We start from the raw sequence: 27,895 nt of genomic DNA, 5'->3' as shown, positions 1-27,895 counted from the left end.
AGCCCAGCCAATGGGGTTCGGGGCCGGGGAACGGGCGGGATGGAGCTGGGACTGGGGAATGGAGCTGGGATCTGAGGAATGAAGCTGGGAGGGATGGAGCTGGGATGTAGGGGGGAATAAAGCTGAGACTGGGGAGTGGAGCTGGGATCTGGGGGATGGAGTTGGGAAAAGAGCTGGATCCCTGAGGGGCCCGTGCGGGCTGAGCACAGGTAGGGGACACTGATCAGGTGGGGATGCTGGGCAGATGGGGGATGGTGAGCAGACGGGGACACTGGGCACATGGGGGATGGTGGGCAGGTGGGGGACACTGGGCAGGTGGGGATGGTGGGCAGGTGAGGATGCTGGGCAGATGGAGACGCTGGGCAGGTGGGGGACACTGGGCAGGTGTGGATGATGGGCAGGTGGGGGACACTGGGCAGTTGGGGGACGGTGGGCAGGTGGGGGACACTGGGCAGGTGGGGATGATGGGCAGGTGGGGGACGGTGGGCAGGTGGGGGACACTGGGCAGGTGGGGGACGGTGGGCAGGCTTCCCCTGCCGGGGGAACGGCGCTGGTGCCAGGATCACCCTGAGGAGAGGTGGATACAAGGGCAGGGCGGCTTCCAGCCCCATCCCAGCGCCCCGCCTGCTCCCCTCCGGGACGGGGCTGCTCCTCCCCGGTTGCCCCGGGCTGGTTTTCGCCCCGGCGCCTCCCTGCCCATCCCCAGCGCCGGGCCGGCCCCGCCTGCCCGCAGGAGGAGGAGGAGGAGGAGGCGGCCGGGAAGGAGCGCGAGTGGGAGTGGAACCCGGGGGGACTGTAGGTACTGCGGGGTGGGCAGGGTAGGGGGGTTCTGCCCATCCTCGCCCCGCGGGGACTCCTGGCCTCGGGACTGGGGCTCGTGGGAACGGCGCGAGGCTTTTCCCGGTCATCGTTCGCCCGGGACCATTAGTCACGGACCGTCTCTGCGCGGAAACTGAGGCATGCAGCGGCGGGGGGTGTGGGCTGGGCATCCACGGGAGCCCCGAGAGAGGAGGGGGTACCGCGAGGGCAGGTGGGAGAGGGGAGCCCCGAGAGATATGGGGGGACCGTGGAGGAGGTGGGAGAGGGGAGCCTTGAAAAATGAGGGGGCACTGGGGGTAACAGGGGGCAGGTGGGAGAGTGGAGCCCTGAGAGACGAGGGGGCACCGGGGAGACCATGGAGCAGGTGGGAAATGGGAGCCCCGAGAAATGAGGGGGCACCGGGGGTACCACGGGGCAGGTGGGAGAGGGGAGCCCTGAGAGATGAGGGGGCACAGGGGGGAGCACAAGGCAGATGGGAGCCCTGAGGGATATCAGGGTACCGCCAGCAGAACGGGGCAGGTGGGAGAGGGGAGCCCTGAGAGATACGGGGGGACCATGGACCAGGTGGGAAAGGGCAGGCCCAAGAAATGAGGGGGCACCAGGGGCTAGCGCAGGGTAGGTGGGAGAGGGATGCTCTGAGAGATATCAGGATACCGAGGGGGAGCGTGGGGCAGGTGGGAGAGGGGAGCTCCAGGACTGGCAGCTGTGGGGGGACTGGCCAGTGGGAGCACCGTGGGATGGGAGATGTGTTTGTGTCCCCAGGCGGGCTGTGTCCTGGTCCCACCCGGGACTGGGCCCTATCCCCTCATCCCCTTGCAGTGGGGCCATCTGGTGGTTGCACTGCGGCAGCTGCTGCACTGCAGGGACGGGCAGTGTGGGGACCCCAAACCCCTCTCCCAGCTGTGTGGGACTCATCCTCGATGCCGGGCAAGCTGCAGAGGAGCAGAAGGGGGGTGCTAGGTGCAAAGCGGTGGCAGAGCCTGGAGGAGAGGAGCAGCAGCGCAGCCGCCCAGCTGGGGCACCCCGTGCTTGCCAGGTGGGTGCTGCGCCTAACTGGGGTCCCCGTGCCTCCGGGTGCAAGGACACGGTGCCCATGCGTGCGCAGAGCTGGGTCCCCAGGCAGCCCCTCGCTCACCCCTGCCTGCTGCTTCCTGCCAGGTCCAAAACTTACGACCCCTCCTTCTGTAAGGGGACAGAGCAGGCAGCAGCGGCCACGCAGGGACCCCCATCCCCATGGGTGAGTCTCGAGGTTTGGGGAGGGGGGACTCCAGTGCTGGGGTCTCGCTGGGTACTTTCCATAGGATGGCTCCAAGGGAGGGCTCAGGCTGGTTTTGTGGCAGAGGTGGCACTGGAGCAGGGTGCCACAGGGTGCCACACCAGCCCCACAGCCCTGCCTGCCTCACAGCTGAGCAAGCATGCTGCCAGCTATCACAAAGCCTTTGGGGAGCTCGCGGAGCATGAAGAGCTGCTGGCCTGCTTCTCCTGTGCCTGGCAGAGAGAGATGCCCTACCATGGCCGCCTGTATATCTCCTCCCACTACGTCTGCTTCCACTCCAGCCTCCTCCTCAAGGACATCAAGGTGGGCTGGGTGGGGCGCAGTGGCTCTGGTGGGGGCACGGGCAGCAGCCAGGGACATGGTGACACTGCCTGTCCCCCCCGTGCAGGCTGTGGTCCCCGTTGCCTCCATCTCATCCCTCAAGAAGACCAACACTGTGCTCCTGGTGCCCAACGCGCTCAGCATCCGCACGGCTGAGGGGGAGAAGGTGGGAGCGGGGATGGTGCTGAAGGGCAGCTCGGCACAGGGGTATCTGGGTGCCGTGTTCCTGCGGCTGGTGGGCCCTGGGCTGTGATCAAGGGAGCAGGTCTGGCACAAACCCTTTTCCTGCTCTCTGGCAGTTCCTCTTTGTGTCACTGCGCCAGCGGGAGGCCACGTACCAGCTCCTGAAGTCGGTCTGCAAGCACCTGCAGGTACGTGCTGAGCTGCACCAGAGGCAGGGCGATGCGGTATCTGGCACCCTTCGGCACCCTCTTCATTTCTGCTTGTCCAGGACAATGGCTGGAGCCCCCTGGCCTCTCAGAGGGCTGAGGAAATGTTTAGGAAGCCTCTGGTAAGGCCAGGAAATGGTCAGAGAAGGATTTGGGCAAAGGTATACGCGGCCCCAACTCCTTGGACTGGGTTAGGGATGGGTGTGGTGGTGGCAGCTCATGCTGTGTGGGTACCTGCCCTACCCAAAGGCTTTCAGGTGGAAACGCGGAGCTGAAAAGCCCCAGCCAGGGGCAGCACAGACCCCGGGTCCCTCAGAGCTCCCTTCTTGGGGTTGGCATGACTCCCATCAGGTCCCACTTGTGTCCTGGTCGCCATGGACTTGGGGACATGCACCAGGGTTTGTCTTCTTTCAGACCTCAAGCCGGTCAGACCTGGAGCAGAGCACCCCGGAGCCCGACAGCTTCCAGGAGCTGCTGGGTAAGTGTCCACGGTAAGTGTCCGTGCCCCCTTACAGCCCTGCTTGCGCCAGCACGTGTCCTCACTTGCAGTTGTGCCCCACTGATACCTCTCAGCTCTGCTCCCCCTCCCCGGCCGTGCATGGTCCAGGAGGGACAGCTCAGCCCTCTAGCACCTAAACAGCATCTTCTACAGCGCTGGGGAGAGCAGGATCAGCTCCTTGCAGCCACATGTGCCCTCCTGGCTCCCCAGAACCCCCAGTCTCCTCCTGGGCCCTCATCAAACATCTGTTTGCATGCAGATGGACCAAGCCCAACACCAAGGCAAGGGGAGGAGGAGAATGGAGAGGCAGCAGCGCTGGCTCTGAGAAGCGGTGAGAGCAAAGCCGTGCAGCCCCCTGGGTTGGGCAGGGGCGCTGGGGAGGGCAATGCTGCTGGGGCTTCACCCCATGCTGGCCCCCAGCATCAGGCAGAGCCAACGGTGGGGGCCAGGCTGAGGCTCTCAGAGCCCCAGCACTGAGACTGCCTCAACCCCACAGAGACACCCCCCAACATGCTATGGGCTTGGACCCCTGCGCTGATCATCCCCCTCAACACCATCATCCTCATCTACCTGCTGCTGTGAGTGCCCAGGGCTGTTTGTGCGCCAGAGGGCTTCAGGACACCTCCCATCCCTATCCTGTGGGCAGGCTCTTCCATGGGGTGCTGGCAGCCTGGGGTTCCCCCGCTCCGCTTGGGCCACTATGTCCCCAGGGTGTGCACACAGAGCCCAGTGGCGGTCGTGCTCCACTCTGCTGTGCCCCCCTGACACTGGCGTGTCCCCCAGGATGGTGGCCCTGCTGCTGTCCTCAGGGTACATCGGTCTGCGCGTGGTGGAGCTGGAGCAGCAGCTGGTGGCCATGGGGGCTTTGCCAAACCTCAACTTGTCACAACAGTGAGCGGTGGGGCTGGGACCCCCTCACCCTGCATCCACCCCCCATGTACAAGAAGATGTGAAGCTGGCAAGGACCTAGCTGTCACCAGGCTCGGTGGCAGCCCAGGCACAGAGTCAGGGGCTGCTCAGGGCTGCTCAGAGCTCTTCATCTGCTTCTTGGGGAATGAAGTGGGGCTGGGGCTCCATCGCTGGGTGCCTTCCAGCCCCCCAGACTGCCTGGGGAACCCACCTAAGCTGTGGGGCTCCATCCTGCTTCCTCGGTGTCTCCCAGTACCAGGAGCTGCAGGGGCAGTGAAAAGGGCACGGGGGCTGGCTGGGCTCCTGTGCCCACCACCCTTCCTGCCCAGGGGGCAGAGGTGGCCCAGCGCTGGGCATGGCAGGGACAAAGGGACAGAATTATTTTGTTAATAAAGATGTGACCCCTCGGGGTCTCGCTGGGCACGGTGCCCTGTCCCTGAGGACACACAACTGTCTTATTCCTTGGGACAAGTGGAGAGAGGCTGTGAGGTCCCCAACCACCAGAGAGGATTCGGGGGGCTGGGGTGATCCCCACCCAGCAGCACCCGCAGAACAGGGTGAGCACCAACCTGTGCCCCTACTCTACACCCCTCCTCCAACCTCCGATCCCCATCCCTTGCCGTGCTTCTGCCCCAGGATGGGTCTCTCCTGGCAGAGGAAGGGGCCCCAGTGGGCACAGAGTCCCAGGGATGTGGAGGAGAAAATGGGGTCCCACCAGGCCACCTCCTGCAGGCACAGGGCCAGGGAGGGACACAGAAGGACCAGCACCCCACAGCAGAGTCCTCCCAGCACAAAGCCCTTGAGCTGAAGCCCCCTATCCTGATGTGGTTCAACCCCACCCTTGAGGTGGGAAAACCAAGGCACCGAGCACTCCTTGCCCCGTTATTTTCTCCTCTCCGTTCGCTGTGCCTCCCTCCTGCACCCAGACCCCCTTCTAGTACTGAAAGAGACTGTAGGAGAGCTGGGCAGGGACTTGTTTTACAAGGGCATGGAGTGACAGAATGAGGCAGAATGACTTTAAATTGGAGAGGGGAAGATTAAGATTAGATGTTAGGAAGAAATTCTTCATGATGAGGATGGAGAGGCCTAGAGAAACTGTAGATGCCCCATTCCTGGAGGTGTTCAAGGCCAGGCTGGATAAGGCTCAAAGCAACTGGATCCAGTGGGAGGTATCTGGGGATGGAAGGTGGTGGGCTTTAACGTCCTTTCCAACCCAAACTATTCCATAATTAATTCTACAGGGCTGCACCCCACTTGTGGGATTGTCCATAAAGGCAGCAGGATCTGATAGGGCTGGAGTCCCTCCCCGGGCTGGTGGGACTGAGCCAACAAGGTCAGCACAACAGCTGCCACATCCTCCCCAGACAGGTCCCTGCTGCCCCAGGGAAACTGAGGCACAGCCATGAGGAGAGGCTGTGGCCATGGCCTTGGGGCAGGGGTTTCTCTTCTTCCAGACAGTGCTCCCACCTGCAGAGCAAGACCCAGGGTCTGTGCTGCCCCAGCCCCATGCCCAGCGCTGCCCATGGCCTTGGAGCCAAGTGCCAGCATGGCCAGGGGGGCACCTTTGATCCCTTCCTGCCCAGGGTGAGGAGCAAGGGCTGGGCAGAGCAGGGCACACTGGGGCTTTTCCAGCAGTAGGAAAGCAAATAGGAGCTTGCAGGCAGGAACAATAAACCACAGGCAGGACTCGCGCTAAGGAAGCCGGAACCTCCAGAGCCGGGGCACCAGGGTCCCTGGGGCCTCCGAACCCACCAGGGCAGCTCCGGAACACCCGGGGACTCCGTGCTTCTCACCTCACCACGGAAAACCAAAAGGGAGACACCAAGCCCAAGGGAAATAAATTCACAACATATTTAATGCCAGTTAGATTGCTTTACATGGAAAAGTACAATGAGCTCTGTTTTCCCTGGCCGTATGATATATAACAATGCCAACAAGGCTGCAGATGTTATCGCCCAGGCCTGGGGAGGACCCTTTGCCCCACCCACACGGCTCAGCACTCACCGATCGCACCCCGCAGTCACAAGATGCCATCAGCTTTGCTCTTTTCCCCATTTATCTCCAGCCCGCTGACGGCATTGCACTGCATGCCTGCCCCCGCCAAGGCACGCACCCACTCTGCTGCCACCGGAGAGCTGCAGGGAGCACTGCCAAGAACTCCGAGTGGGTGGGGGGAGGAGTTTGTACCATGCTTCAATAGTGAAGTCAATCAGAGCCACTCTTTCTCAGCCAGCGGGCTCAGCTGCAGACCAGCCATTGCCTGGAAATCACTGGCCCTCCCTGCCAAGCACTGTGAGAGAAGCCACCACACGCCAACCTGCTCTCAAGGCAGCTCCAAAGCAAGAAAAGTGAGATGTGGTTTGTGAAAGTCCCTGGCAAGCGAGGAGCATGATGTCGGGAAAGAGCAACAAGGGGGTGTGTCCCCCGTGCAGCATCCTGGGACACAGCTGGATGTTGGGAGAGCCGAGAGCACTGAGCTGGGAATGCAGCACAGGCCACGAGCCTGGACAGGGCTGCCCACCACCCCAGCATTGCCCGGGAGTCCAGGGAACGCAGCCACATCACAGGGCAGGAGGCAAACCCACCGCCCCTCTTGCCATCCCTGCACGAGTCCCAGGGCTGCAGAAGTCCCTGTCACGCTGTGCTCAGCCTGTGCACCCCACATTCCGGCTCCTTCCTCCTGCTCTAGAGTGGGCACAAACCAGCATGAACACCCCATGGCTGAGACTGCTTGTGTCCCCCACCCCAACCACCTACGCCTTCCTGGATGAGAAACCAGTGTCTCCTGGGGTCTGCATGTGCGGAGGTGATCCAGAACAGAAAAGAGAATGCGCACCAGCATTACTGACCCCCTAACCCCAGGCTAACACCCCTGACGCCAAGTCTTGCTGCAAACCTGCTCACCACCTTCACCATCAGACCTAACGCTAACAGCTCCTCTGTGTGCTGTGGTGTTCCTTCCACTGAATTCAATAGTGCCAGTGAAATCACAAACAAGAGAGGGGCTGGGAGGCTATCGGATGATTTTTAACCCCAAGCCCTGTGCTCCCGCAGCAAAAACTACACTCAAATAGTTGTGTTGAAACCAAGTTCCAGAAATTACATTGAAATTACATTTTGGAGGCTAGCAAGGCTGGAAGTCTACAGAGTGGCTGCACTTTGGGCTCTGGAGACTCTGGAGCTGCCAGCTCCTGCCCATGAGCTCCGCATGCCTGCCTTTGAGTACGCGTGCTGGGCAAAGGCCACACCATGCGCCTGGCCCAGGTAATGGCACATGTGGCCAAGGCTGTGAAGAGAATGGCATCGCGCTGCCCTTCTCTGTACCAGCCTTCCCCCACTGCAGCAGCTCACCCTACAGATACCAGTGGCACCGGGGAGGGACAGTTGCATTCCTACCACTATCCCTATAGCGTGGCTTCAGGGAAAGAAGAAAATAAAGGGAAAAAAGACAAACAAGTATTGCCTACACACTCTACAGGTCGAGGTTTATATACACAGCCAGGAAAACCTAAACAAGGACACGAAACAGCGCTCCCAGCCCTGTGCACTGGGGAGGGCAGGAGGCAGGTGCACGGCAGGGAGAGCATTGGCACATATAGAGTCAGACAGGAACAGGCTGCTGCAAGCCTAACAGCTTCACTTTAAGTTAAAAGCAACACAGAGATGCTTTGCATCGCATCCCACGGCACTCGTCACACAGGCCCCAAACACACAAGCAGGCATTCTCTTCCCATACACCTTGAAAAAAAAAAAAATTCAGAACACAAATCAACCACAGGTCCCTGTCTGGGACTTGGAGATAAAAAAGAGCAACACTTTTTCCTTGCTTTACAAAAAAAACTCCTCTCACCCCGATATGGCATTTCCCTCCTTGAGCCAGAAGAGGCCATGCTCTCTCCAAAAAAACCAGATCCACATGAGTTGTTTGTTTCTCAAACGCATCTCAACTGCTTTTGTCCTCAGGAAGACTCCAGAGCAACCAGCCTGCCACAAATGGCACTGTAGGAAGGTCCACACAGACGGTGGTTGGTGGCTGTTGGTGGTTTGTTTTTTTTTTCTAAAGCCATTGTTTTTCCTGTTAACTAAAAGAATCAGCCCAGAACATGCAACAACAATTTCAGAACTTTCTGAACGCACTCGCTCGGAGGTGGAGACTATTTGAAGTCTCCTCCAAAGTTCAGAGCCCAGAAATGTCTTTGTTTGCAGGCAGCTGTCACGCATGCCACAAATCAAGCTGTCCTAGGGAATGACTGTATCAAACACTACAGTACCTCTCCAAAATTAAAAAAAAAAGGAAAATAAGCTGTTCTTCATTTTCTTTATGTCACGGGGATGCTAGGCTATAACCAATGCCCTTAGGTAATCGGAGAGGCTCACACCCAGCCTGGAGTCTGGCCCCTACTTCCAAAGATGTCCATGCGAGGACACAGGAACCCAGGGCAGCACCTTAAACCCATTCCCACAGAGGCAAGGATACTCATCTCTCCTAAGAGAGGACAGAGACAGCAGCTGGGATAGCCTTGGTCCAGTCTCAATGGTCCGTGTCGTGTGTTTTCTCCAATGCACAACATAAGGGTTGGAGGATGTTGGTTTAACACTGCTCTTGTACCAGTTTCCCTTTATGACAGATGAATCTGTAAACCACTGGAGTTCCCTCCCCGACCCCATCCCAAATACTGCCCAGCGTGGTTCACAAGCACATATTTAATTAGCATCCATTGGGTCCATCCTCCGACCTCTCTCCTCTTGGCTGATTGGTTGGGGTTGCATGAGCACCAAGGCAGTGGCTTTATCCTGGTGTGTCAGGCTCTGGTCTCCTGGGTCTCAGTAAGTGGGGTTTATCGTATCCTGGTGAAGAGGTTGAGAACGGACACAGATTCCTGATAAGAAAAGACAAAGTAGGTGCTGAGTACCACACGGCACACTGAGCATTACTCCATGTGTTTTTGTTGTTTGTTTTTTTAATAAAACAGCTTCTAATCTAGCGAGGCATCCCTGGCTCAGGGCGTGACCTGAGCTCGAAGTCCAACACCATAAATATTCCCAAGGCTTTTCCCCAGCTGATAATAAGGAACAGGGCAGCCAAGTGTGCCATTCATTCCCACAGCTCCGCACGAAGCTGGACCCCAGGGGTCACGCAGCAGTGTGGAATGCCAGCTCCCAGCAGCTCCTTCCTGAAAGGGTCTCTACCATTCTCCACTGCCTGGGCCAGACAACCAGAAAAGGTCTCACAGCATCTGGCACAACCTCCTTTTAGTGATGGCAAGTTGTCAGGGGCAGCATCCACAATCCTGTTTCCACCCAATCCACTGTTTTAAGCAGTTCCGTACAGAGCTGAGGGAGAATCGTCTTGGAGGGCCAGGCTAGCTCACAGCAGTGTGCTAGAGGGCTCGGGGTGAGCCCCCCGAATGCTGCTGCGTTCAGCAGTCCTGTCACAGCCAACATAAGGGTGTTCTGTCACCTTGCTCTGGGCACAGAGGTTACCTTTTATTTCATCTGATGACTACAAGTCCCTTTCTACCTCCAAGTTTAAACCCCTCACTGCCTCCAGCTCTCGCTTGCAGGACACAGTGAAGAGATCAGAGGCCAGGCAACAGAACAGAGCAAACTTGGACTGAATTCCCCACCAAAGGCTGAGCCTTCCCTGCAGGACAGGCAATGCATCCTTACCTTCGTCGAGCGAGTTTTACTGAAGACGTTCCAGAAGCGCAAGGTTTCATCTCCAGCTCCTGTAACTATGGCTTCCCCATCAGGGGACATTGCCTAGGGCCAAAAGAGAGCAACCTATAGCATCTGGTACATTTTTGAGGTTGAAACCAAATCTTCATTGGAATGCACAAAGAATATTTAACTCTTCTTCCTACCTGTCTGGCAATGAGAAGCCAAACAACTACCTCTGCTTCCATGTGCCCTACTCAGTCTCAGTGGGTGTCAATTCAAGCGCTTGCATCTTACTTACACAGCTATGGAACACATGGGTGGAGTTACCATAAAAAGGACTCCTCTGTTAAGAAATTCAAGCCATTTGTAATTGAGACTATTCCTCCCTGGATTATAGACGTGTTAAGGCAGGAAGCGTGACTTGCCAGCCTTAATAGTCACTTGCACTGGAATTCACCTTACAAAACAGTCTCAGCACATTTATCTCTTATGAATCCGCTGAAACGCTATGTAACAGTAACGAAGCAGGTACGAGACCAATGGGGATTAACTGCACCAAGCACTTTAATGACAAATCAGGTCTAAAAGGACCAAATTCTGCCCCTGCTGGCAGTTACCAGTGAAAAAGCATACAAGTCTTAAGGTAACAAGAAGAGATGCTTCTGCTTCCTCAGAAGAGTTTTGGCAGGTTTTGCTATTCATTAATAAACCCTCACATTTCCATAGCAGCAAATTAAATTATCCCTTGTAAGCAAGGAAACCAGATACAGAGTGCCCTTCATTGCTTGCAGGGCAGCATTCACATCTCCACCCTGACTACAGGTGGCTCACAGCACCACTGGCATTGCAACTTTGGGTCGTCTCAGCACACACATGCCCACATAGAATCATAGAATCATCAGGTTGGAAAAGACCTCTTGGATCATCGAGTCCAACCATTCCTATCTGCCACTAAACCATGTCCCTGAGCACCTCATCTACCCCGAGCGGCTACAGTTTTCAGGGACACAGCCCTTACTTACCAGATACAGCACTCTGTATGAGTGCCCTGTTAGCTTTGCTACTTGAGTTAACGAGGGGTATTTCCAGACAAGGATCTGGTTCTGCGAGTATCCATGGGTACTCACCTGAAAGGGGAGAGGGAAATATGCATCACACTTCCTAACAAAAGAGAGCTCTGCAGCAGGACTGCACAGGGAGGAACTTACCAGCTCATTGGCATGTTTCGACCAGGCCAGGTTGCACACTTGTGACCCGGTGTCAATGCACTGCAAAGGCTGCCCGGTGAGCGTGTTCCAGAAGCGTATGCAGCGGTCGGCTGTCCCACCACCAGAGGCAAGGAGCCCATGCTGGTGTGGAGACCAGGCGATAGCTTTTACTGCTGCAAGATGCTCTGTGTATTGTTGGACGGGACTCAGACTGGAGTGGTTCCAGACAAGGAGCTGGCAGAGAGGAAAGACCTGATCAAACTTGCGCTGCAGTCACATGTCCACAACACCCACAAGCCATCATATCACACTGAGACTGAAGGAGGCAGTTGGGCAACAAGATGCTTTCCCACAGCTTTCCCCAAACACTGCATCTCCACATGGCAGCCCCAAAGCCAGTCCCAACCTGCCACCACATTCAAACGAGAAGCCATGCTGCCACTGGGCCACAGGGAAGCTGGCAGTCCTTCAGTTAAGATCATGAAGCCAAACACAGCGCCACTGGACGTGAACTCAAACTCTTCTTTTGTCTTTATGGCTGTATTATCCCAGAACAGTTCAAAATATGCTCCAGTTCATTAGGAGTTATTCTGAGCAGGAAGAACTCGGTACAGCCGTGCTGCCACACAGACACTGGGCAAATTCACTACTTAGCAACCACCTCCAAAGGGCTCTGAACACTGCTTCTCCATAATAGATGCTTCTCCCATATGGCGTTTTGTGAACTAGAAGCTGCACTATAGGTATCAGAACTGACAGAGCTCTAAACTCACTTTCCTACTGCGCACATAGACATTACTGCAACAAATTTAACTATATGCTACCTAAACAGAGCCAGGAAGCACAGCATAGCAGCACCTCTGTTGAACCCAAATTCCTGAGTTAAGCTATAGATTTAATTAGCCAAATAGAGAAGCAAAATTACACTTCCCTTTTCAATTTTATTAGAGAGGAGACCAAGCAGAAGCTCAGCATGATTTGTGCTTGGGCACAGTCCCACCATGGAAACAAAATTCCCTTTCAGAGAGGCTGAATATCCTTAAAGAAAGGGGGTCTGACATTTTTTGGTGAAGATCTAGAGACGCTGACCCTCGCACGACTCCCTGGAAGCACTGTACCTTATTATCGTTTCCTCCGGAGGCCAGGAGCTGGTGGTCCGTAGACCATTTGAGCCCACAGACCTCCTGCCTGTGGCCCTGGAGCCGCCGCTCAGACTGCAGGGGCGGGGTGCGGATGTCTCTCTGGAGGATCATCCTGTCTCGGCTCCCAGAAGACAGCTGGTCTGCGTTCCATGCCAAGGCACCTGTAATGCAGGCAGAGCGTAAGAGTCCTGCAGGACAGCCACAGCTGTCAAGGTTTTAGACAAAAACAGAACAAAACCAGCCCCCAAAAACAAAACCAAAGCCCAGTGCTTACAAGTCCCCCTCACATCAACTGTCTGAAGTCCTAGAATGGTGTACAAAGAAAGATTAACCTGCACAAACTTACTGAAGGTGTCACTAACCCCATTTCACAGTGCAGTGAAGCACAGAAATAGAACTCAGAAGGTGCCGTGACTTCCCAAATCTCACTGCAGCACTCAGATTCACAACACCCTTCTGCGAAAACAAACCAGTACCCACAGAATAAGGGAACTGGAAATCTCAGTGTAAAGCAGCCTGCCTGCAGGGCTCAAACCGGAAGCCAGTGGCAGTGAAGAAAAATTTTGTAACCAAACCTAAAATGCCTCAGACATGGAGGAAACACCTGCTGTAACAGTCAAACACGACCACACTCAAGATCAGAACACCACAATTATGAGATGAGAACATTCTGAAGACAGCTCAAAACACAGCAGATGATACATATGAATTCTGGTACTTCTTGAGTTCCGCTATTTCCAACTTAGAAGGAAAAAGTTAAATCATGAGGAAATGAAACATGTGAAATCTCTGCCTCCCACCTCCTTACCGACTCTGGCCGTGTGCCCCTCTAGCATGGAGAGCTTTTTTCCTGCAGCTGCATCCCAGATCTGTACAAAGCCCTTGTGAGTGCCAACGGCTACCAAGTTCCCCTAGGCAAACAGAAACCCACAATCAGTACAGCCAGTAAGCAAAGACAGACATAAAACAAAAGCTAGACGCTGAGGAAAAGACTGGAGATCAATCCCACCAGATGGAAAGCATTCATCGTCCCTCCATCTCACATCTTCCCCTGCTAAGAGTGCCAGGCAGCCGGGCTAGAATACATTTCTTATAACATTTTATTGTCAAGAGCTGGAGACGCAAATTGTCTCTTTCTCCCTCCCACACCTCTTAGCAAAGGCCTTGAGAACCTCAAGATAAAAGAGGTTGCTCTCTATGCCCCTCACTTAGCAGAGAAATGTAGTGCAGACAGGAAAACACATTTCATTTGTGATGCATACAGGGAAGTTTGGGGAAACAAACACAGGCAAACAACCCAAGAAGTTAAAACCTGTGAGGAAGAACTACACAGCTGCAAGGACAGTGTCTAAGTTACAAGCATTTTCAGCTGCCATTGATGACAATGTCATACTGACCCGTTCTGACCAGCCCACAGATGTTACTGAATCTCCTTCCACAGAGAGATCACACAGTCGGGTTACCTTGAAAGCAGGACAGGATGGAATAAGAAACACTTGTTATTGTCATGTTACACTACTGGCTGTCTCACAAACTAGTACTTGTTATACGAGAGAGCATTACAAGTGCTCAACATCTCACACAGCATATTCCATAGCTCTGAAAGATGCTATGGCTGGAAAACACCTACAGCAATGGGTACTTCACTCTCCAGACACCGATGATCGCTTACCTGGCTGGTGCAAGCGCTCCACAGGTAAACACAAGTCCCAAGGCCAACGCTGAGGACGTTAAGAGAGGACCAGTCCACCAGGTTCAGGTAGAAATCGTCCTGCAGCTCTGGGGCATCCAGCACTTTGAAAGGAATCTTGGAGATTTTCCGAGTCGGTTTTCGAGGTGACCGTAGTAGCTTCTGACTGTTCACAAAAGCAGATATAAACCCACCTGCAGGATCCTGCACACCACTGCAGACACAGATGCAGCCACTCTTAAAGCAAACCTGCATTTCTATAGAAATGCACAGACATGGAGGCTGCAAAATCCTTTCCAGCATGTGAGACTTGAAAGAATTAGGTACCATTTATATAAAAGAGCTAGCGAGCAAAAAGTTAAACTGACTACTGAAAACTGGCCAAGATATATTGCGTATTTCTGCAGGTGCCCAATCTGCTTAGGCTCTTACAATTTAACTGTCCCTACTTACTTATCTCCACAGATTTCCAAAACCAACTCACAGAGCAGTTCTGTGTGCCTCAGAAAGAAGCCCTAGCCCCTCTTACTGAATGCTGTGGCCCAGCCTTCCCCTCCTTGCAGTTGTGGAGAAGGAGCATTACCTTTTGTTGCTGACAGGAGACAGGGAATACGGTGAGACCTCGTTGCCATCATCTGGACTGGAGCGTTTTGTGCTGAGCGAATACTGCATAAAGAAAACACATCTGTTACTCTGAGTAAGATGATCTGATAACATCTTACTCTTACTCTGAGTAAGAGTAACTTACTGTTACTCTGAGTAAGATGATCTGATGATCTGTTACATCTTACTCTGAGTAAGAAACTCAGAGCGCCCAAGATATGGGGGATCACTACAACATTCACTGGTGCCTAAAGCCTAGAGAACTCCCAACACCCAGTCAGATTTTCCAGCCCTTCCAGTTCCTCCCTTTTCCAGGTGCTCCAGAGCCATACAAAAAAAAAACAAAACCCAAAACTAAAAAAAACATCTCCACAGAAACCCAAAAGCTGGATTTGGTGATTTACCACACTGTCCAAAAAATGTGTGGTTCCAACTCAGCTTCCCTGCCAGTACAGGGACAGGAAGCATGCAGCCTGCTGCAGATACTTACGTACTCTTTCCAGGCCACCAAACTTTGTTATCAACAATTTATCTGAGTCAAACCACAACACTCACTCACCTGCACTAGCAACTCGGCAGAAATGTGCTTTGCTCTTGTGATGCACACATGCAACCTCCATTGGTTTTAATGCAAATTTACCAACTTACAGTGAAGAGAGACTTCTTCTCTGGGGTGGACGGCTGCAGCCTCCTGTCTTCTGTCTGTGGGTCCTGCACTTTCTCAATCCCTGCTCCTAAGAGTTCGTTCTTCAGCAAGGCAGAGTAAGCAAGGCCATCTGTGAACCCAAATGAGCATTTAGGAAGAGAGCTCAAAAGCAGCAAACAGCTCTGCAAGGAGCGGTAGGATCGCATCTTCCCGATTTATACATTCACAGGGCCTCTTAATTAACCATGGGGTCCCAGTTTGGCATAAGATTAGCAGCAAGGTTCCCCTCATTTCACTCCATCATGGAAGTGCTGTCATGGCACAATACATGAAAGACACAGATAGCCTCGCACTTCCCAGACACTCATCAGAAGCTCTAGGTGACCTGGTATCCACTCTTGTGATGTGGGCATTTCCTAAAACACCGGCAGAAGTTTTTCGCATAAGAACAGAAGCATTAGCATTCCCTGGATTTCCAGGCATGGCACACGTGGTAGGAGGGTGGTCTCACCTTTGCCATTGTCTGATGTAGCATCCTTTGCTTTTCTGTTTTGACTTGGTGATTTTTCATTTTCCTGAAAAGGAGAAACACGCCATCACCACACAGAAACCTCACAACACATGGTAAAATAAGAAAGAAAGGAATCTCTTGGACTGCAGGGCAGGCTGATGGAAAACGCGCATTCAAAGGAACCTTTTTCTGAGCAGCAGCAGAACATAGCGCAGTACCAAAAATGCACAATTCCCTCTCAGTTCCAAGCCTGAGCTGTAAGAGAGGGAAGCAAGACATACATTTATTCTGTGGAAGTTGATGCTCCAGTTGGCCCCAGCTCTTGAGGGAATGAATCTGTCGCCATGCTTACTCGGAGAAGACATCGGAGAATTGGAAGGTGTCAGGGTTCTTCTCATCTCTGCTACCTAAATTAAAGAATAAAAGACACATAAATCCATAAAGTGTTGATTGTAGCAGGGGTCCGAAAAACATCAGAGGTATTGCCAAAGCTAAATGTGCCTAAGCAGAAGAACTAGTAAGCGCATCAGAGTCCTACTGTCATGGGAACTCCTGGCAAAAGAAGCAGTTAAACAGCTTCTTTCTCAGAGCTCCTTCTCAAGCCGACATTGTCAAGGCAAACGTGGAAGGCTGGAGCAGGGCAGGCTGCTTGCAGTGTGAGCAGCAGATTCCTCAACTGCAGTCACATGCTGCATAGAGTTCTGTATGTTGGAAAGAACTCTAGCTCCAAATAGGCTAATTTCCAACTTATGCTGAAGGTCACAGCCCCACCCAGTTGGGTTTTCAGCATCTCCAAGGACACTGACCCCACAAGCTTCCTGTTGCAGTGTTTGGACACCCTCACTGTGGACATTGTTTCCTAATATCTAACTGGAATTCCCTCTATTGCAGCTTACGTCCATTGCCTTCAGTCCTTCCACTGTGTGCCTCTGAAAAAGACTGACTCCTTTTCTCCATAACCACCGACCAGGTAGCTGAAGGCAACAATTTCATCCCTCCTGAGCTTCCTCCAGGCTGAACAACACAGTTCTCAGCATCTTCCTGCCCAGTCCCCTCAAACATCTTGGTGGCCTCTGCTAGACTTGCTTTATCTTGTCAAGCTCTACAGCTGGTTTGTTTATTTTCCCTCAACTTCTTATATTCTGCATGTACTTACTGAGATTATGTAGTGAAAAGACATTACTGAACTACAGAAAGATATCTTAACTCCTTTTTGCAACCTGAATGGAGATTATATACTCAAAAACTTTGTCTCAGTCATTTGGTTATTCCTGGGACAGCTCAGGAACTCACACCTGCTCACAGCCCAACAACAGACCAACATTTGCTTCAAAGAAGTCCCCAAGCTGGTGATTTTTCACAGGCTTGAGTGAAAACAATCACAGGCAAGACAGACAATAACTTAATAGCTAGGTAGACTGTTTAGCACAGTCCATTTGTACTTACGCAAGGCATTGTGTTTTCATTCTGTATGTTGATTTGGCGTAGGAGGCGCCTCTCATAATCCTGGTCCATGGTGGAAAGCAGAGGGGCTGGGGAGTTCAGCAGCAAGCTCAGGAGTTTATGTTCATCAAGTCCAAAGAGTAATTAGTCTGCTGCAACAGAAAGGGAAAGAAAAACACCAAACTATTACACCCCTTCGTAGGGAAGCCACCTCTTCAGAATCTCCTAAGCCTGTTCTTTAAACTTTTCCTCTCCCGAGCACTGGTATCAAACTTGCATGACACAGCATAGGGCTCCTAACAAGGGCAATTTCTGTATCATTGCCCTTGGCTGCTGATTCACGTGTGCAGTCAACCGGCGTTCTGTGTTGGCAGGGCCTCAGCAGGCAGCCACCACCATTGGAGGAGAGACAATTGCCATGAGCACAGCTCAGCCAGACCTCAGAACCTGGGCACACACAGACCCAACACCTGCAGCGCATTCCACCTCCGGCCAGAGGCACCACCACAGCACACACTACTCCTGCCGCTCGGTGAGAGCTTTTAACCACTTTACAAGTACTCCAGACTTTCAGTACCAGCAGTCTACCAGCAGCTATGGGCTTTCAAGCACACATTTCAGAACAGGGCTGCTCCATAGGGTAGATCGGGCCGGCTATATTACAGCATGTATCAACACAACAGCTGGCTAACACTTCTGCATTATGAGGATGTGTTGGCAGAGTCTTTCTCCAAACTCAGAGGGGCACAAACCTGCGTTGTTAGAGCCCAGCCTCCCTGACCCACACACAACTTGCACTTTGTCCACAGCTCATGTGGACACAAAAATGCCAATGCCAGAAGAGATGCGCCAAGCTGGTCTTTCAAGCCCAAGATAAACATCTACAAAGTGAAAGGTGGAATCTAACACATGAGCCACACAAAAATCCCCACCACGCACAGGCATCCAGAAGCTGGGCAGAATAGAAAGGGATTTTCATTCACTGTTACTGTAAAAATTCTTATGGCATCTGGCTGGAGTCCTGGCTACACAAACAGAGTTGCCTCTGGATACAAAATCATGTCAAGGTGCTGGCAGGAAGCTGTCTGTGGCCAAACTGCGCAGTGCCACGCTCATGGCCTGCCCCGAACTGCCCTCAGCTGCCACCGGCACAGGGTTTGTTGGGGGAAGCATCACCTCCCAGAAGAGGAAACATGCTCAGGGCTTACCATTACAAACTAAAGGGATGCTATGCAATAGTCAAGCCTCCATCGAGATTACAGTGATTAAGTATTACAATATCTATGAAATTCACTTGAAGGAGAGATAAAGCGCACAGCTCTGGGGTACAGTCAGCTAGGAGCTAGCGGAGCTTCTTTCCTTTTATCTAAACTATTTGTTAGTGCTGAAACTTGGACTTCTCACAAATGCTGAAGTGCAGAGGTCTTCTCTTCCTTGCCATTAAGCACGTCAACACTTTTACAGTGGCATCCCTGAAATAGCTAGTGCCATGCTGTCTCCATGTACACCTGCTCACCTCTGCTGCTGCTTCCCAGGCTTTCATCTTTTGTAATTTAATACATTTCTCCCACATGTTCTTACAGAGGCAAAACTGGAGAAAGCTACCAAACTGAACATTCAACAGCTTCCACCAAACGAAAATAAGAGTCAGAGATAGCATTATTGTGAGTAAGAAGTTAGGAAAGTCTGTGATGTAATAACAAAGGAGGTTAAAAAAAATCAACATAGTGCATCGCATGTCAAGCACTTTCCCTCATTTTGCAGTTTAATTCCCCCAATCCTTACCTACTCATGATCTTCCAAATCTACCCGAGAGGTTAACAGGGCCTCCCAAACAAAGCAACAACACACCCCCTCTTTCTCTTCTTTTAACACCTTGAATAAGAACAACCATCTTGCAGAACCCACAGGAGGAGCAGGATCAGCTGGGGAACACCACACATTCAAAGCATCCTCCTCAAATGGCTCAGCATGGTTGAGATCCAGATCCACTTACACAGCACTGACAGCTTTAATTCTGGATATGAAACACATTTGCTTTAAGAGCTTTCCACAAGTTCCCGTCTGTACAAATTTTGACTGCAACTTCTAATCAGAAATAGAGCAGAAACAGAGTGAGCAACCGAAGAGACTGCACAGGCAGAACGGGCGTATAATACTCACAGGCCCCAAAGCACCTTTTTCAGGCTTCAGATGCTTTAAAATAAGGCATCGACATAACATTAATTATATTTGAATTACCAATACATTCTCTACCCCTTTCAACCTTGCCTAAATTTGGAAACATATTCAGTTCTTACACTAAAAGTTCTCCTGCCTTCAGTATTCTCAGAGTCTCACACTTCCATCAGCACCTCTCATGCTGAACACTTACCTACCCAATTCCCTTCCAGTTTTAAGGCAGGACAAAAAATTTCTGGAACAGAAACAATCAGGGATTGTCCAGCTCTTGCTCTGCTCAGGCAAGCCACGTTTTGAACTGACAGAGCCAAGGCAGCCTATGTTTGACACCCCAACTTCAACACTTGCTGAAAGATCTGAACAGGTAGAGGCTGCCTCTCAACTGAGAGAGCAACAACTTTGCAAAATAACTGCTTTCATCTCCCTGCCACCCCTGCCATTCTGCCCCTGGCTGATTAAAGACAGATCCATAGGAGGAAAAAAAAAAAAAAATTTAAGGATTTGAACACATTAAGGGTGTAAAAGAATAGTAAAAAGAACAAAATGCACTTGTTCAGAATCATAACTTTGTCCAGAAGTATTGTCCTAAAAGTCATGTGAACTGAGATGAAATGCAGCCAAATCGGAGACTGGACATCAGGTGTCTGAAGGGAAGAGTCTGAATCCAAACCCTTCCCTAGGAATAAAAACTACTCCCTAAGCCCCACCCTTCTTCTCAAAGTATAAACTACATAATCGGTTACAAAATCATATCCAAAAAGAATATAACACCCACAGTTCCTTTGTTTCTTCACGTAGATGAGAACTTACAGCCTGCACACTTCCAATCCTTACAGCAAAGCCTATCTACCTCCCCATTGCTTCAGCAAAATGGAAACCCACTCCCTTCTCGCAGACAAATTTAGAGTTTGCAAGAACCCACCCAGGCCCAGAAAGAAGCCGGCTTCTCTTTAAGCCCTTATTTAATGGTGCTGGTTTTCAGAATCACAGAATCACTAGATTGGAAAAGACCTCTTGGATCATCGAGTCCAACCATTCCTATCAACCACTAAACTATGGCCCTAAGTATCTCATCCACTAATCATTTAAATACCTCCAGGGATGGTGACTCCACCACCTCCCAGGGCAGCCTCTGCCAAGGCCCCATGACCCCTTCTGTGAAAAACTTTTTTCTAATGTCCAGCCTGAACCTCCCCTGGTGGATCTTGAGGCCATTCCCCCTTGTCCTGTCCTCTGTCACTTGGGAGTAGAGGCCAACACCCTTCTCTCTACAACCTCCTTTCAGGTAGTTGCAGAGAGCAATAAGGTCTCCCCTCAGCCTCCTCTTCTCCAGGCTAAACAACTCCAGTTCCCTCAGCCGCTCCTCGTAAGACTTATTCTCCAGCCCCTTCACCAGCTTCGTTGCTCTTCTCTGGACACACTCCAGAGCCTCAACATCCTTCTTGGAGCGAGGGGCGAGGTAAAAACATATTTTAGGAAAAAACATATCACTGTTCTGGTGCTGAGTATTTACAAGCTCTCAGGAAGTGCCCCATACTTCACTAAGGGGAAATGGATGGAGCAAACAAGTACTGGGTCCTCTAGAGTCATGAGCAGCAGGATTCAAAATCAAACCCTGATGCCCTGCATCCCCAAAGACAACATTTTCACCTCCCAATGATTTATCAGACCCCATTACTAGTCAGCACTCGCAAATAAAGATCTCAGCTGGCAATAGGTCTGTCTATCCCTGCACCTCTTCTGAGCCACCTCTGGCCTCTGCCCCACCACGCACGCACTGGTTTGGCTCACCAAGAAGACGAAGAACTCACTCGGACTCAAAGGGCAGGAGCTCTCTGCTGCACCTCCACCTTAGCCTAGAGTCTTGGTATTTCAGTTATGGATTCTTCTATTTCCCAGACTTTTGAACAAGCTGTAAGGAAACACAAAAGCTAAACCACTGGAATTTCACTATGCAATATTCAAGCCCATCCCAAATGCATGCACAGCACTCAAGTCAGCTTCACAGCACTAACGCAGACATCGACAAAGAGCAGGACACTGCTCTGCCAACCTGAAGTAGAGCTCATCCACATTTAGCCCAGAGGAAGAGTTTACTCTCAAAACCAGCAGTGGTTTGGAGTTTTGTGGCAGTTTCACCTAGCTTTGTAAAGCTAGGAGCATGCAACTTCTTATCCAGCAATTACGCCAGTATTAGTGCAAAAAGCATTTATAAAACTAACCATTTACAGAAGTAACCCTTACACAAGGGAGGCAGCAAAGGTTTATTTCAAAACACAGTACAAACTTTGCTGTCTCGCACTTTTCAAAGATGGTTCAGAACCAGGTATCGCACAGAGCCCACGCTACCAGCAGTGACAGATGCCTCTGTTACAGTGATGGACAAGATCACCACCCAAAGCATCACTCTGAAGGCTGCAGAGTCAATTCTCCACTAATAAACTGAGATGCCGTGTTACTGCACAGACCGTCACACTGCATCTGTGCATTTCAGAGGGGGACAGGTAGGTGACTGTCCTTCCCTGATGGTCCTGCAAAAATCCATATTATTTCTGCCTTTCCAAAACATCCTGCAAACACCTTCTACCCAGATAGCTCAGACCCCTTTACAGACTTGCTGCCATCAGCTCTAGAATGCCCCCATTCAAAAAATACTGCACCAGCAATAGGTGTAAACACAATTCCAGTTTGATTTGAAAGGCCACATGGCTGAAAGGCACAGCTGAGATGCTGCTTTCATCTCCTGCTTGCACTCAGTTCATAATAGTGGCATAGAAGCTGGAGATTCTGCAATTCCACATGAAGCTTAGGAGACATGCACTTAGTGGCATGCACTCCCCTGTCAGAAATCATCATTCCTGCCTCACCAGCAAGGGCCCAACCTGGTGTTCGGTCTGGAGGTGACAAATGTTTGATTTTCTGCAACTCGCTGCACCTGCACATAGATAGCTACAAGACATTCCCCCAGCCCTCCACATCAGCTTCTGAAGCAAGTTTAAGGTTTTGTGTCCACCCTTCCAAAGCAGCACACAGCCCTACTAAGCTGACGGAGGAACTCTGCCCAAACTGCCAGGTACCAGAGCTCACTTGGGACACTCAAGTCGCAGAGCAGTGCGGCATGCCGGCATGAGACAAGGATTAAATATCCACGACAAAAAGCTCTGGACGTGGCACAGCCTTTCGTGTGCCAGTGGAAACGCAGGGTTGTATCACCTTCAGGAGACAGCAAAGCCTCTGTCACTGGAAGAGCCTTTACTGAAAATAAACGCTGTCCTCTGCTAATAAACCCTCTCAGCACACTGTTACAAGCCAAACATTTTTTTTCACTGGGATTTTCATACACAAACCCATTGTTCTTAGACACAAGTGCCCACCTCAGGGGAACACTCCAGAAGTCTAAGAACACTGCTATTCCTGCCTCTTTTATGTGTGTGACGCTCTGACATCACTGTCACTTTCAGCACCAATGTTTTTCCTAAATCTCCCTCCTCTTCACAACTGGAAGAAAAGAAAGGAAGCCACACGCCTCCTGCGCTGTACTCAAAACACAAGCACCTTTCTAACTGTTCAACTCAAGGCTCCTGTACAAGTGTGAGGGCCAGTTACTCTGTCGGAGCCACAGCCTGCTCCGCTGCTGCGCCCACACTGCAGCCAGGCCCCACACAGAGGGGTTTCCACATATGCTTCAGCCAGCTGTTAATAAGGTGAAAGAATTGTGGATGACGTTTTCATTCAACACACATCTTGCTGCAGCAGACAGTAGCCTGCTTGGAGCACAGTGTTTATCAATGCAGATGTGACAGTCATGTACTACACAGGGCATTTCTCAGAAAATCACCACTATCAAAACGATTTTATTGCCTGCAGGTAGTGATTATTTCATCTTTTCACTGTGCTGCTCCATAAGTAAGTGGCAACGCCTGCTCCCTGTGAATCTAAAATAAAGTACAAAGTCCTCATCTATTATGAAAGCAAAACAAGTAAGAGGCAGCAGAAGAAAACTCTCCAGTTTGAGAGATACAATAATTAGCAAAGCTACCTAGGTCAAACAGAGCTCGAACACCTCCTCCTGTCTGGCTGTTACAAAGGCTCGACTAAAGCTCTGAGGGCTGAGTTAAAGATCAGGTTCAGCTCTGGCAGATCATGCTTGAGAAACACCAAGCGCTGAACAAGTCCTTGTACTCCCATCCATTCTGCTGCTCCCACAGATGTGATGGTACAGGTTCCCACTGGCTGTGTCTCTGTGCTTGGGCAGAGTGGGCGCAAAACACTACCCCTGACTGTGGGTGCTGGAGGATCACACACAGGTGGGGAGGGAGCTGGGTGGTTTCCTCAAGGTACAACCTGACACAGAGGGGATTCACATCAACCTTGCCATGTTCTGCTTTGAGAGTTCACCTCGGGCACCTCAGGCCATGACATAAGCCATGCCAAACCGAGACACTTGGATGCTGCCACCTTTCCTTACTGGCAAAGCGGAGGGAGCGATCAAAAACCCATACAGGTTTCTCCTTGCTGCCTGGTCACTGCACCTCCCCTGGGATTGGAGAGTGGAGGCACCGGCAGTACTGGCCAAGGAAGCAGCAGGCTGGCTGTGGCTGCAGCACTCCCAGCTGCGCTGGCACCTGATGGCAGATTTCCCACATAAACACACCATCTGGACAAGTCACTGGACAGCCAGGAGACACAGGTTCTCCTTCCAGCTGCTCATCGACCACCAGATGACGGCACTCATTTTGGCCATTATCTGGAAAGTACTCATTTATTTATTCTGCAAACCACACAGTGTTCAATAAAAGGAAGTGGGGATGGATGAGGCACTTAGACTTCAGGAATACAGGGTTTTTATAAAGGTGGAACTTTTCTGCGTTAGGCACTCTGGACTCAAAGAGCACTAACTGAGGAGGAGGGGGAAGACCAAGAGAAAGGCTGCTGCACTTCATAACACTCCACACAGCCTTCAGGGCTTTGGTTTGGTTTAGCAGTTTATGTGCTCTGTCAGAGCATGGCTTGCATAGCACTCAGCTTCCCTTCAGAAAAACAGAAAAACTGACATAATACGGTTGTCCAATTATTGCACATCTCAAAACAGAGGACAAACAGTGAAGAGCACCAGCTCTAGAGAGATGGTCTGCTTTATCAGAATCACAGAATGGTTTGGGTTGGAAGGGACCTCAAAGCCCATCCAGTTTCACCCATGGGCAGGGACACCTCCCACTGGATCCGGTTACTCCAAGCCCCATCCAACCTGGCCTTGAACACTTCCAGGGATGGGGCAGCCACCACTGCTCTGGGCAACCTGGGCCAGGGCCTCCTCACCCGGAAACATTTCTTCCCAATGAATCTCCATCTCCCCTTTCAGCTGAAAACTGTCCTTCTCGTCCTGCCCTTGCACTCCCTGACCAACAGACCTTCCCCAGCTCTCCTGGAGCCCCTTTCTGTACTGGAAGCTGCTCTAAGGTTTCCCTGGAGCCTTCTCTTCTCCAGGCTGAACAACCCTAACTCTCTCAGCTTTTCTCCATAGTGGAGCTGTTTCTCATACGGGAGATGCTCCAGCTCTCAGATCACCCTCTGTGGCCTCCACCGGACCCGCTCCAATGGCTCCGTGTCTTTCCAGAAGAAAGAAGCGTTATCAGAAGTCAGTGCACTGAAAGCCAAGGTTAACGATTCACCAGTAGCCTCGTCCACGGAGCTTTACTGGAAAGGCCAGGCGATTCCAGCGTCGGCTTCATCACAGCTCTGAAGCTACTGAAGGTGCAGCGGTGTCGCTGCCGAAGGGAGTCACAGAATTTAGGGAATGCAGCAGCTCAGAAAGGCTCAGAAAATTCTGTTTCTGTATGAACATGACATGCCGCTCCCATCAACGGGCTCGGCAGGAGCAGCCGAGCCTCGAGAGAGCCGCAACCCTGGAGGCAGAGCGAGGGCAGCCGAGCCGAGCCCCGCGCTTAGAATGGGCCCGGCCGGGCCCTGCCCCGAGCCTGCGCCCCAAAGTGGCTGCCCCTAGGCCGGCGCGGCGGGAGCCGGGGGATGGGAACCCCGGTCAGACCCAGCCCCGTCCAGGCGCCGGCGCCGGTGCCGGTGCCGGTGCCGGTGCCGGTGCCCCCGTTCCCGTTCCCGTTCCCGTTCCCGTTCCCGTTCCCGTTCCCGTTCCCGTTCCCGTTCTCCTCCCCCCGTACCTGCGACCGCTCCGCCTCCCGGCGGCCCCGCTCCCCAATATGGCGGCGCCGGCCCCGCCCGCCCCGCGCGCAGCACCACGTGACCCGTCCGTTCGAACCAGCGCGGCGCGGTGTGAGTGACATCATCTGGCCGCGCGGGGAAATCGCTCCCCTGGAGTGACGTCACCCGCACCGTGAATCTTGTGTTCAGTTCTGGCCCCTCGCTCCAAGAGGGGTGTTGAGGCTTTGGAGCGTGTCCAGAGAAGAGCAACGAGTCTAGGGAAGGGGCTGGAGAACAAGTCTCACGAGGAGCGGCTGAGAGAGCTTGGGTTGTTTAGCCTGGAGAAAAGGAGGCTGAGGGGAGACCTTATTGCTCTCTACAACTACCTGAAAGGAGGTTGTGGAGAGGAGGGAGCTGGGCTCTTCTCCTAAGTGACAGAGGGCAGGACAAGGGGGAATGGCCTCAAGCTGCGCCAGGGGAGGTTCAGGCTGGGTATCAGGAAGAAAATTTCACAGAAAGGGTCATGGGGCCCTGGAGAGGCTGCCCAGGGAGGTGGTGGACTCCCCATCCCTGGGGGTGTTTAGAAGAAAGGTGCTCATGGACATGGTTTAGTGGTTGATAGGAATGGTTGGACTCAGTGATCCAAGAGGTCTTTTTCAACCTGGTGATTCTATGATTTTGTGATTCTATGAGAGGTGTCACCGCTCAGCACAAGGACATCAACCCCCTGCACGTTGATATCACCCCCAGTGATTGACATCACCGCTCGGCAGAGTGATGTCACTGTTCAGCACAAGGACGTCATGGCAGTGCCAGAGCCCTGCCCCAGCTCAGACGATACCTGGGTGGTGGCAGCAGGTCCTGCTCCTGCATGAGGGCAGCTCCAAGCACAAATCCAGGCTGGGAGGGGAATGGGTCTGGAGCAGCACTGAGGAGGAGGACTTGGGATGCTGGGCGAGGAGGAGCTCAACAGGAGCCGGCGGACATGCTGGAGGGAAGGAGTGCAGTCCAGACCAACCTGGACAGGCTGGAGAGGTGGGGCTGTGCGAACCTAGTGAAGGTCAACAAGGCCAAGTGCAGGCCCTGCAGATGGGTCAGGGCAACCTCCGGTGTCCGGAGGCTGGGGGATGAAGGGATGGAGAGCAGCCCTGGCGAGAAGGACCTGAGGGTGCTGGAGGATGAGAAGCTGGCCATGAGCCGGCAATGTGCGCTGGCAGCCCAGATAGCCCAGCGTCTCCTGGGCTGCATCCCCAGCAGCGTGGCCAGCAGGGCGAGGGAGGGGGTCCTGCCCCTCTGCTCCGCTCTGGGGAGAGGCCCCCCTGGAGCCCCGCGTCCAGCTCTGGAGCCCTCAGCTCAGGAAGGACCTGGAGCTGCTCGAGCCGGTTCAGAGGAGGACACGTAGTTGATCAAAGGCCTGGAACGGCTTCTCTTTGAAGAGAGACTGGGAGAGCTGGGGTTGTTCAGCCTGGAGAAGGCTCCAGGGAGACCTTAGAGCAGCTTCCAGCACAGAATGGGACTCCAGGAAAGCTGGGGAGGGGCTCTTGATCAGGGGTGCAGGGAAAGGACGAGGGAGAATGGTTTTCAGCTGAAAGAGGGGAGATTGAGATGAGATATTGGGAAGAAATGATTCCCTGTGAGGGTGGAGGGGCCCTGGCCCAGGTTGCCCAGAGCAGTGGTGGCTGCCCCATGCCAGGCTGGATGGGGCTTGGAGCAACTGGATCCAGTGGGAGGTGTCCCTGCCCATGGCAGGTGGTGGAACTGGGTTTTGAGGTCCCTTCCAACCCAACCCATTCCATGATTCTCTGATACCCAGTGGGCTCAGGTGGGAGCACAGGGATCACCACTGCCCAAGTGGCTGTTTCAGGTGGTACTAGCTGGAGGCTGTGCTCCCAGGAGCCCTTCCCAACATCAGCGCCTGTCTCAGAGCCACCCTGGCCTAGCCCTCACCTGCTGTGCGTGGTGCCCATCACAGGGGCTGGGGCAGGCCAGGGCCCAATCGCCAGGCTGTGTCCATCTGTAACAGCCCAGGGCTCTGTAACCCCACAGCCCACTGGCACGGCTGCTCTCAGCTGTGCTGCAGCTGCAGGCATACGATTCCTCGGTTATTGGTGCAGCTTGGTCTCCCATGGCTGATTGAGTGATGTTCTGGAGCTCCTATGAATTTTATTTACAAGAACAAGAAGCTGCTTATAACTCCACCCTGAGGAGAACCTGAACCTTTCCATTCAAAGAGCCCTGGAGCAGGACACAAGGTGCACAGCAGCTTCCCCAGTGTCCCCATTGTCATCTGGGACCTTGGATATGGAATATCCCCACCATGGCACATCCCTTGCCAGGCTGGATGGGGCTCTGAGGAACCAGATCTGGGTAAAGATGTCCCAGCTCCTGCACAAGGGTTGGACTGGATGACCTGTAAAAGTCACTTCCAACCCGAAACATTC

The 27,895-nt window shown here is 52.7% G+C and overlaps 2 protein-coding genes across 13 annotated transcripts; one reads left to right on the top strand and one right to left on the bottom strand.

Annotated features, from left to right (window-relative positions):
* Positions 1–809: 809 nt before the first annotated feature.
* LOC128849252 (GRAM domain-containing protein 2B-like) lies at positions 810–4,848 on the top strand. Of its 12 annotated transcripts, none has more exons than XM_054050210.1 (11): positions 810–957; positions 1,639–1,855; positions 1,978–2,056; positions 2,225–2,398; positions 2,484–2,582; positions 2,716–2,787; positions 2,868–2,927; positions 3,220–3,283; positions 3,564–3,635; positions 3,801–3,882; positions 4,114–4,819. In XM_054050210.1, the coding sequence occupies exons 2-11, from the start codon at positions 1,740–1,742 to the stop codon at positions 4,601–4,603; spliced, it is 1,308 nt and encodes a 435-aa protein (XP_053906185.1). In that variant the 5' UTR covers positions 810–957; positions 1,639–1,739; the 3' UTR covers positions 4,604–4,819. The 12 variants fall into 12 exon arrangements, with proteins under 12 accessions (XP_053906185.1, XP_053906181.1, XP_053906183.1 ...); XM_054050206.1 differs by having other exon boundaries at positions 3,458–3,635; positions 4,088–4,816; XM_054050208.1 differs by having other exon boundaries at positions 3,220–3,296; positions 4,088–4,796.
* A 1,205-nt stretch (positions 4,849–6,053) lies between these two features.
* FZR1 (fizzy and cell division cycle 20 related 1) lies at positions 6,054–25,561 on the bottom strand. Its single transcript, XM_054050205.1, has 15 exons — positions 25,475–25,561; positions 21,090–21,210; positions 17,121–17,269; positions 15,956–16,081; positions 15,675–15,738; positions 15,166–15,293; positions 14,498–14,580; positions 13,897–14,080; positions 13,622–13,687; positions 13,033–13,135; positions 12,201–12,385; positions 11,083–11,316; positions 10,897–11,001; positions 9,884–9,976; positions 6,054–9,093 (listed from the first exon to the last, which is right to left on the bottom strand). Exons 3-15 carry the CDS (start codon positions 17,187–17,189, stop codon positions 9,052–9,054), a joined length of 1,482 nt encoding a protein of 493 aa, XP_053906180.1. The 5' UTR covers positions 17,190–17,269; positions 21,090–21,210; positions 25,475–25,561; the 3' UTR covers positions 6,054–9,051.
* Positions 25,562–27,895: the final 2,334 nt, after the last annotated feature.

This window comes from Cuculus canorus, chromosome 27 (assembly GCF_017976375.1).
Source record: "Cuculus canorus isolate bCucCan1 chromosome 27, bCucCan1.pri, whole genome shotgun sequence".
Lineage (NCBI taxonomy): Eukaryota > Metazoa > Chordata > Aves > Cuculiformes > Cuculidae > Cuculus > Cuculus canorus.
The sequence above is the reverse complement of the archived record's forward strand: the minus strand, read 5'-3'. Positions and strand labels throughout refer to the sequence as shown.

What these genes read in the sequence shown, in the direction of transcription:
- LOC128849252 (XM_054050206.1), top strand. Translation starts at nt 1,740, where the DNA reads ATGCCGGGCAAGCTGCAGAGGAGCAGAAGGGGGGTGCTAGGTGCAAAG. An exon ending in GCACGGCTGAGGGGGAGAAG is followed by an intron (nt 2,583 to 2,715) that starts GTGGGAGCGGGG and finishes GCTCTCTGGCAG; the next exon opens with TTCCTCTTTGTGTCACTGCG. An exon ending in CAGCTTCCAGGAGCTGCTGG is followed by an intron (nt 3,284 to 3,457) that starts GTAAGTGTCCAC and finishes CATCTTCTACAG; the next exon opens with CGCTGGGGAGAGCAGGATCA.
- FZR1 (XM_054050205.1), bottom strand. Translation starts at nt 17,189, where the DNA reads ATGGACCAGGATTATGAGAGGCGCCTCCTACGCCAAATCAACATACAG. An exon ending in ATGAAAACACAATGCCTTGC is followed by an intron (nt 16,082 to 17,120) that starts GTAAGTACAAAT and finishes TCTTTAATTTAG; the next exon opens with GTAGCAGAGATGAGAAGAAC. An exon ending in AGAAGAAGTCTCTCTTCACT is followed by an intron (nt 14,581 to 15,165) that starts GTAAGTTGGTAA and finishes TTCTTTATGCAG; the next exon opens with TATTCGCTCAGCACAAAACG.